A 10,249-nucleotide genomic window follows, 5' to 3' on the forward strand; every position below is an offset into this window, starting at 1 on the left:
TGGATACATTCGCCTCATGCCTTAGTCTTTGCTTAATCACTCTCCCAAAGTTTCATAGTATGGCTCATAAGTTTAATCTCACGATAGTTGGTGCAACTCTATATGTCTCTATATGGCAGAGAATCCAATACTAGACAAGTAGTGTTTAATGTGCTCGTGGAGCAACATTAAGACCCTTGATTTTATCTTTATGGTTGGTCCACACTAATTCAGGTGCAGGATCAGAGCTTTAGAATGGTTCAGCTTATTTGGGATGGCAGCAATATGATTAAAAAGGTTACTCCCAACTGGATATGAAGATTACTAGGATCGAATGCTTGGATCCTAATATAATACATTCATTGCTTCATTATTTCTTGTCATCTTCTTCCGTTCCTGCTATTTGCATGTCACCCTTTGAGAGATGCTATTATTGCTGAAATATACTTAGAAATGCCATGTATAGTCTATCAAGCTGCATTATGGAGTCCTGATTCATCAGGATGCCAATGGGGTCATGATGTGGCCAGTCTGTTCTAGTGGTTTCAATGGTTCATGATCCACACTGTTCATATGATGTGCCCCACTGTGGAAGGGGGATTCCTGAATCTCTCGCAGATTGGAATATTCTAACCCTTGGATCTGTAGCTGAAACATAGATTCTTAAGAAAATAAATAAAGCAAAAATATGGAAAAAGGGCAAAGAGTGGATGGGTAAGTTGTTGGGCATCTCCCATCCATGGTGGGGTGGGGCCCATCAGCTCAACACTGGTTCACTGACCAATTTTCCTTACTTGCGTGGACTGGGCAGATCATCGCACCATTCATATCCTAATGCATCAGGATTCGGGATCCCATAATTCTTCTTCTATCAAATTGCAGTGTGTCTCCAATGAACACATTTAATACTAACAAAATTGGTTGCTCATGAAATTCTGCTATTATAGTTGCATTTTTTTTTTATAAACCTACATAAATTGGTAGAAATGACATTGACGTAGCGGCCTTCTCACTGCATTCTTATTGGCAGGCAATAGACCTGAAAGGTCACAAGGAACCTATAAGACTGGATCTTACGAGACATGGTTCGCGGGTGAAAAAGACAAAAGTCGGACCTTTGGGATATGCATTTCTTGACTCAGCTGTCTCTGTTTCGTCTGGTCTCAAGTAAGGTTATTTATACCTTTCCCATGATCCCATCCCATGCTAAGCATCTGGACTATATACATATATATATATATATATATATATATATATATATATATACATGTGTGTGTAATAACTTTCAGCTGTTAAATTGAATACTGAGTCATGATTGTTTCATTTTCCAATTGCTGTATGTTGTAGATTCATACCCTGGTGCAGTGTTTGTCCTGGAAGTGAACTAAATTTCTTCCTTCTAAGAATATATTAATCTAAGAAAATACAAATCTGGCCCAGTCAGCATGTGGACCTCTTCACTGGAAACAGATGGATGGGTTAGAAAACTTCAGCCAAGTTTTTCATAGCCAAACATTTATTTAGCAAAGTGTCCCCCACCTGACCAGTTGATCAGCCTGATTCTTGGGCTAGGGCACCAATATAGTGGGTGCCGGTCTGATGGATGGATTGGATTTTGGACCTATTGTTCCATGCAGGCACATGTGTGGTGTGAACATGAGCTTTATTGAACGAGCATGTGGGCTTAGAAAAGCTCGATTTGATGTTTCTAACAGTGCTTTAGAAGTGGGTGGAGACTGCTACATTTCTCTGTCCAGTTACTCCTGTTCCTCTCTGTCTAGGTAGGCTAGCAGTTTTCCTTGGTTTCTTGGGTGGCTCAATCTTTCTAATTGGTTGCATGTTATATATCTTCTGATTGTAGCGACCCTTTCACAAGTTACAACCCACAGTGCATCTGAAGATGGATCTTTCTGCTTCTCTAGCATGCAGATTACTTTAAATACCGCATCAAATGGGCCAAAAAAAGAAAAAAGAAAATGAATGACATCAAATAGTCTCATATGGCTTGTTATGCACCTCATATTGTTGTTGATGGTTACATTACATATCCTTGTCGTTTGAACGTGAAAAAAGATTGTTCACCATCATTTTCTCACCGTTAGGAAATGGCATAGATCTAATATTTCTACTCTGAACAGGTCAGAGACTTGGGTGCTGGAATTTGTAGACTTTGGTGGTGAAATGAGAAGAGATGTTTGGCATGCTTTTATTAGTGAAGTTATTTCTTTGTATGAGTTCATACGTGAATATGGGCCAGATGATGATGACCCATCAATACGTGATGTATATGGTGCTCATGAGGGAAAGCCAAGAGCTATTACATGTGCTGCCAACAGCATTGCAAGGGTACAATCTCTTCAGTCTATCCGGAGATTATCAGAGGATCCAGCAAAGCTTGTGCAGTTCTCATATTTGCGAAGTGCACCACATGGGGATGTTGTTTACCAGACTCTGGCTTTAAATTTTTGGGGTGGGCCATTGATCACAAAGTTTAGGAAGGTGGACCCCCAACCAACTGAAGGGGCGAGGTCTTCAGAAGAGCTTTCAAGCACTAGTATTCATGTGTTTGACATAGATGGAAGTGTGTACTTGCGCAAGTGGATGAAATCTCCATCTTGGGCATCTAGTGCAGCTACTGCCTTTTGGAAGAATGCTTCAGTAAGGCAAGGGGTAATTTTAAGTAAAAATCTGGTTGTGGCTGATATGAATCTTATAGAAAGGGCAGCACTAGCTTGCAAAGAGAGAAGTCAGATGGTGGAGAAGACCCAAGCTACAATTGATGCCGCAATGCTCAAAGGGATTCCGAGTAACATCGACCTTTTCAAGGCATGCATCTCTCTCCTGAATTTTTTATGTCCACCATATACTAGATTGGTGCTCGAAAGATTTCTTGATTTATGATAAAAGTAGAAAGATTCTATGCAACACTTGCATACCGTTTTCTTATTGGTCTCACATTATTGTATTGCATATCTGATCATTGGTCCAGTTGAATTCACTCTTCAAGTTCCAACTTGTGAAAATCACATCAAGTCAAACCACCCATTTTGCGGGCCACAGATCAGATGGTTAGTGTCAACTGTCAACTGGTCAAAATGACTCTTGAGATGCATGGATAATAAAAAAAAATGGGGACCACCACTGGATTATCCAGGTTGATTGCCCCCCAACCCAAAAAAATTAAAAAGCGATCTGAACCATCCACTTTGCTGGCCATCGACTTAGGATAAGAATAAGAACGATTGAGATGATTTATGCCTGGTGGACAATTGGAAGTGGGCCGAATCGAATGATGGTCCACATTGATATTTAGAACTATCCGTCCTCATGTCTGATGCAGGTAATGATACATCCATAATTTGTTGCGCATGAGTTGTAAAGGGTCACTGCTCACAGTAAAAGACCAAATGTAATAATCAGTGAACTTGAGTAATTACCTGCTACACACTTATCTCAAGTAAAAAACCAAAGTTCTGGAAAAAAAAAAGATCGGGAAGAATTCATGATTCAGTGGTTCCCATTGGAGAAATTTGTCCAATAATCAGTAAAGTCTCTATGACGGCTTTTCTATCAATCATTTTCCACTGGGTCTTACTTGGATATGGATTTCTTTATATGTCAAAAATCTGATAATTTTCCAGTTCATTTTTATTTTGATTTGCTATAATAAGATTGTTTTTCTATCACCTTATTGATGAATTAGTAATTATTGTTTTCGTGTTTCATGACTTCATCAGCTAAGTATTTGGACCCAAAAATTTTGTACAAGGATTTTTCTTTTTGAAAGATCACAATGATTTTATTAAGAGAACGAGAGACGAGAGATCCTTGCAGAAACAACTACAAAGAGAACCCAAAATAATTAAAAAGAAAAAAGGAAAAAAAAAAAGTAGCTACGGAACAATTGAAAAGGTGATTTAGAATCATAGCCCAAGCTATGACATTTAGAATCATAACCCGAGGCATCCACTCTCGCCCTTGTGAACACCTCGTTTCGAAGCCTGTGCCGATTCCAAAAGCATCTATCATTCTGCTCTGCCAAATTGTAAGGACTAAAAGCCTCCATAGGGATCTCTCTTTCTGACCATTTTCGTACAAGAATCTTGCCAAAAATATTAAGTCACCTCTTATACTTGTACAATTTAATCATGCATCTTATCGTTTTTATTTTAAACTTAATAGATGGAAATTTTGATGAACTTGTAAGAGATAAACCAGTGAGACTCTAGTTTCAGTGAAACACTGAGGCACCCTTGGGTGCACAGGTGAATTGAATAGCGAACATTCAGTTTAATCAAGAGGAAATGGCAAAATTTAACGATGCTTCCTAAAGATTCATAAAGAGTAAGCAACCATCAAATTGCAGTTACGTACCTTGACTTGAAAGTAATTTGATAGGCACTCGATTTAAATGCTAAGTTAAAATTTGGTTATTTCCACTTTATTAAGGGTGCCTTTGACTGCCGCAAATATATAATGAAATCTCTTGATTAGTCAGTCTAATTTGGTGCAAAATTTCTTGACATTTTGTAAAATTTGATGGAACCAAAAACACCCTAAAGCAATAATTGCAATTCAACTCAAATAGTGCATCCAAACACACTCTGAGATCAAGTAGTAGCGAGGACAGTTGGGTTTAGTTCCTTGATACTGGCTCATCTTCCAACTTCTCGTCTTTACTTTCCAACCTGTTTTTGTACTATTGTAAAATTAAGAACAGTATCTTTGACTGATGATTGTATTCAAACCTTTTCTTCTTTTTTTTTTTTTTTGTTTCCTTCCCCTCCTATTTTGTGTTTTGACTGATACCAAGAAAATATTCGATCTTTTGATCACTTCAATTATAACAATCAAAATCATCATCTGATTTCTAGGTGGATAATGCCTTCTTCTTATCACTGATCAGGAACTTATGCTTCCTTTTTGGGTTGCTGCCAAGAATTTCGACAAACTCAGGCGTTGGGAGGAGCCACATTTGACTGTTTCTTTTCTTGCTTTTGCCTACACTCTAATTTTCCGGTAAGCAGCTCTGAGTTGGCATGGTTTCACTGCTAGACTCTGTAACCTGCTTTAGTGTACATGAGAAGTTGATAGCCATGGACTAATTCTAGGACAAGATCATTTGAGCATATTTATAGACAGGCTTTGGATGAGGTTGGGGTGCAGAATATGGGCATAAAAATCAGGCACCAACCGGGCCTGTGGTGCTACAGGCCTGAAATTCAAAGGGGCTGGACTGGCCCATTGCGAGCTCTATATGCTGTGTTATCTAGACACGTGCCTATAGCGTCCAGCATTGTAAATTCCAAAAATCTAGGCATGGGACACTTTCGTTTATTAATAAATAATAATTTAAGTAAACAATGAAATTAAATAAAACAATGAAAACATAAAATACTAATGAAAGTAGAAAGAATGGTCATGTAGTTCCAATAGAAACAAATTACTAGTAGTTTAAACTAACAAATAATTGATTAACAAAACATCAAAATCACGGATAATCATCTCAGGAAATAGTTCTTATGAACATCACTTGTTCTGTTAAAATATTAGAACCCAAACAAAAGAACAAAAAGAACAACAAAGCATGTACTTTTTTGTTATATTGATCATGTAACTATCATGCAGAATGAACTGGAATCTAGAGAGAGAGTCCTTACAGATAATTTTTAAAAACAAGGGAATGGAGGCAAGCTCAAGGGCTAAGAGAGAATTTTTGCTTGACAAATAAATTACGCAACCAAAAAATAAATAAATAAAAATCGAGGAAGGTGAAACAACATCTTTGTGCAGAAAAATGTTTAGATACCTCATGTAATGTAATGTGTCTAACGTGCGGCACTTTCCGATGGCATCACTAGGACACTGTACGCACAAAATTTGAAGATTTGTGTCCTGATCAGGAGTGTACAAGTGTCCGGAAGTGTCATGACTCAAAATCCTAGAAAGTAGAAGTGTCCAGGTAACACCACCTATAAATTGATGCTAGCCTAAAGTACATTTGAGCAGTTGCAGATTATGGAAACAGCAGATCATTCATTTGCTATTAGCAGGGCAATGCTTCTTTCCATCCCTTGTTACCAACCATGAAGGTGACCTGGGCCAATAAACGGGCTGCTCCACTCATCAGCATGTGTGTTGAATGTGGACCGCAGTTGCATTGCATGTATCTTCTTCCTAGGTGCTGCTTCCACTTGGAATTGTGGTTTGGGCTCATTTTACTGCTTCCGTTTCTTAACTGTTAATACTTGCCAACATTTCAAAACATACATTTCTTTGCTCTAGCACTTGAATCTGCTGAGCTCTGACAATTTTTTAAATTAGAGGTCGTTTTTGTAAACATGCTGCTGACCTGATAAGTGGACCAGCCTACATGGAGGGACCTAGTTGATGCTTCTTGGGATGTGTAGAGGCATGTGTGGGCTTGGCAGTTCTTTATAACTTTAGCATGAGTTTCTGGGCTTACTGACGTCAATATTCTCTTTGGTCAGAAACTTGCTGTCATATGTATTCCCGTTGGCTTTGATGATGATGGCAGCATCGCTGCTATTATTGAAGGGGCTTAAAGAACAAGGCCGCTTGGGAAGATCCTTTGGTATAGTTACTATACGTGATCAGCCACCTTCAAACACAATCCAAAAGATTGTTGCTCTTAAAGAAGCCATGGCCGATGTGGAAAGCTATCTCCAGAATTTGAATGTTTGGCTTCTGAAGATTCGTACGATTGTCCTAGCGGGTAATCCTCAGGTATTCCCTGTTCTTAATGCCACCACTTGTTTACTTCCCTTTATGCACTGAAAAGAGAATCATATCAACTGAAACATAGTCAATTTAACATAAGTTGTAGTAGGAACCCTTTTCTGTAATGTGCTAATTTACTTCAAGGACTATTGGAACGTCTACCAAATGCCGATGGGAGCATGCATTGATCTCCCATAATGAGAATGGAATTATAATATGCCTGACATGTTACCTATTTCATTTCCATCCACAAAACGCACCCCAAAATGACAAAGGAATGCGGATGGGATGGGGTGGGGTGCATTCTATTCCATTCTCCTTGCAGGGTACACCCATTCAGGCTTTTAGCTTCTTTTCTCCGTTGAAGATGAATGTTACTTTGTCACATAGTTGCAGGATCCTTCTAACTAGCCGTCCCTCTTGAATCTGGTTGCGCTTCGGACTCGTGCTCCTGTGCCCTCTTCCCAGCCCTTTATACCTGATAACATTTTGAAACAGACGCTTCTCACACCTGCACCCAAATCCATTGTCTCTCCACTTCACACTTCATACAACCAGAAGTTGCCAATTGATAACAATGCAGCATGGTTTCTAATCTCTTGGCAGTCTGTAGTTATTACTTGTGGTCAATGATACATGACATGTGGCATACATGCCTACCCAGACTTTCTAAATCATAGGCCTCAGTGGAGGGATGCATAACCTGAAAATGATTCTCGGACTATTCTAAACCGTCCTATTTGTGTTAAAAATAAATGTCATAAGCAGCACAAATTCAACATGCAAAAATAGATGGTTAGGTTTGTCCAATCAGTCTGGTTTTTCAGCAGTGCTCCATCAATTGCAAGGCCCACTATTTGGACATTCTAGAATTACATTGGCATGTTTGTATGGCTCATATACTGCCAATGATCTGCCACAGTTTAGTGAATTGTGTAAACAATCATTGGAGTCTAGCCCTTTCAAGATACTGCTGTTTTAGTCAAGGTTCAAGAACTCGACTCGACTCATGTTTCGACTTGATTCTTTTTTTTTTTTTTTTAATTTTTTAAATCTATAAATTCCAGACTACGAAATTAATAGATTTTAAAACAGTTTATAGATTAGAAAATGCAGGTATCGAGTAAAAATTGTGCGCGTGATCTGAATTCCAAATATCAGCGCCATTGACTCCTCTGTGATGGACCATGCCTAAATTTGTTGACCTGCTAGTTGATGGTTGAGAACTGCAGCCATGGTCCGCATTCTCTTGAATAAGGCCCACAATTGGCAGTTAGTGTCTTCCAATCTGGGACATTCTTGGCGCATGGTTTTTTTGGGGATGGACATTGGTTTGGACCACTGCACAATGGATCCCACTGAAAAATGAGGCATGAATGGCCTTACCAGTTATCAAGATCAGAGAGATGTACCGCTTTTGGAAGGGTTAGTGGCTTCCTTGGATCAAGGTTCAGGAGATTTGAGGGAGAGAATGTGTTATTATATACCATCTAAAAATGGCGAGAAACTAGCTTTATCAAGTTTTTCGAGTCGTCTCAAACAAATCAACCAAGTTCATCGAGTCAGGCCCCAATCCCATTGTGTCAGGTTGATTCGGCGGAGTCACATTGAGTTTTTGAACATTGGTTATTTTAGTTTCCTTAACTAGCTTTAGAGTACTTAAACAATCTGTTTATTTTGTACTGTATGGGGCGATCCTTTTGCAGATAACAGGGGAGGTTGCTCTGGTGCTGTTCTGTGCTGCAACTGTTCTCCTCATAGTTCCTTTCAAATACATCATTGCTTTTCTCCTCTTTGATCTGTTCACGAGGGAGCTCGAGTTCCGAAGGGAGATGGTTTTGAGGTTCATGAGCTTGATGATGGAGCGGTGGGTCACTTTGCCGGCTGCCCCCGTGGTTGTATTGCCATTTGAGAATGTCGATGAAGGTGGGTCCACAACCAAGGAAACTGATCAAGGTCAATTGGAAAGGACCCAAATCAATGACAGCAATAGGAAGTCCTGATAGAAGCGCTATGATATTGCTATCTAACATTTGTACAGGCTTGTACAGTGTAAAAACATTCCATTCTGGCAGAACGATGGGGTGAAAAAATGTCATTTGAGCTGCATTTGGAACTGCCCCCTAACCAGGTTTCTAGTGGAAATGTCTTGCAGCCATCATGAGTCCCACATTGAGTGGACCATCTCTCTGCTCCCTTCATCTAGGAGCCAAGGTGAATTGTGTTATGTGGTTTTCTGTGGAAATCAATCCCTACCAACTGCTTTTTCAAAGACATCAAAACGTAGCTCTAGTTGTCCTCAGGTCCCACTCCAGCAGAAGTCGGAATTGATAACTGGGCCCCGGTTTGATGGGAAACAGATAACCTACTGAAGGCAGAATCATCGCTATCTATGTACAAATTTCTTTGAGCTTGTAATGCTGTTGGGTGTTTTTCCCCAAGTCTCATGTTAGTTAGAGGCATCTTTTGTGTGTTGCTGCAAGTAATGCAATCGAAAACTTCATTCCAACCGGTCTTTCTATGCTTGATCCATTTATATATATATATATATATAGTAATGTTGGTTATGCGTATCTTCTTAAAATATTTTAAAGACCGATTAGCTGTTGTGTGTGAAAAGGGAACCATACTACTGAAACTCAAAGAAGAAAGAAACTGGACTCACCCAAATTTCACCAATTGGCATTATTTATACTTTTCAAACATCAAGGGTGCATTTTGTTGCACTAAATATCAAGAAATTTCATGATTTATCACGCTAATTTGTTGCAAAATATTCATGATGTTTGTTGCAACCAACTGCACCCTAAAAAAATAAGGAAATGCATGTCTGAGTTTTTGAGAAACTGGCCTGAGTTTTCTGAGTTGAGTTGTGTTTTTAAACTGTGATTTGGACCATGAGATGGTTCTTCTATCCATAACTTTATTCTCCCATGGTGCATTGTCTCTCCTCTTTTTAGCCAAGTCTATTTGCGGGCATTTAATCAATCGAACAACGTTGCAACTTTTGGGTCAGTGCCTATGCATAAAGGCCCACAAAGTGAAAGGTCAAGAGCCCAAAAGTGGTGGGCCACATTCCGAATAATCCATATAACCCAAAGAGCAATTTAGCAATCACGGCCAGGAAGCGCCCACCCATTGGCTTCCGTTAATGACTATTATCAACCCATGCAAAGCTTTCCAGTAGACTACTATATGGTGTATTTGGATGGTTGAATTGAATTGCAATAGTTCTAACTAAATAGAACTCTAGAATAGAGGTGGCACTAATTCCATAGATAATGGTCATTAGACCCCTTATTGCTATTTAATGCATCCCAAGTTTGGAGCTTCTTGGTGTAATTAAACTTCATTTCAATTGAGCATCTGAATGCAGCTTCCAAAATTTGCTTCAAAAACGTTATCCAACATCACTAGGGTTGGCAATGGGGCCGGTTTGGGCTGGCCCTGGCCAAGCCCACCCAAGTCCAAAAAAGGTTAGGCCCAGGCCTGGGCTAAATGGGTCTAGCTGATAACTTATCCATTGATC

At 39.4% G+C, this 10,249-nt stretch overlaps 1 protein-coding gene across 6 annotated transcripts in view; it reads left to right on the forward strand.

The window, feature by feature from the left end:
• LOC131237521 (uncharacterized) overlaps positions 1–9,229 on the forward strand; it is a 48,680-nt gene extending 39,451 nt beyond the window's left edge. For 4 of the 6 annotated variants that reach the window (XM_058235339.1, XM_058235343.1, XM_058235341.1 and 1 more), the window contains 5 exons: positions 1,010–1,146; positions 2,118–2,805; positions 4,886–4,998; positions 6,471–6,726; positions 8,427–9,229. In XM_058235339.1, the coding sequence (XP_058091322.1) occupies positions 1,010–1,146; positions 2,118–2,805; positions 4,886–4,998; positions 6,471–6,726; positions 8,427–8,723 (1,491 nt within the window). In that variant the 3' untranslated portion in view covers positions 8,724–9,229. The other 2 variants (XM_058235340.1, XM_058235344.1) reach the window with 2 other exon arrangements.
• The last annotated feature ends 1,020 nt before the right edge of the window (positions 9,230–10,249 follow it).

Source organism: Magnolia sinica, chromosome 2, assembly GCF_029962835.1.
Source record: "Magnolia sinica isolate HGM2019 chromosome 2, MsV1, whole genome shotgun sequence".
Lineage (NCBI taxonomy): Eukaryota > Viridiplantae > Streptophyta > Magnoliopsida > Magnoliales > Magnoliaceae > Magnolia > Magnolia sinica.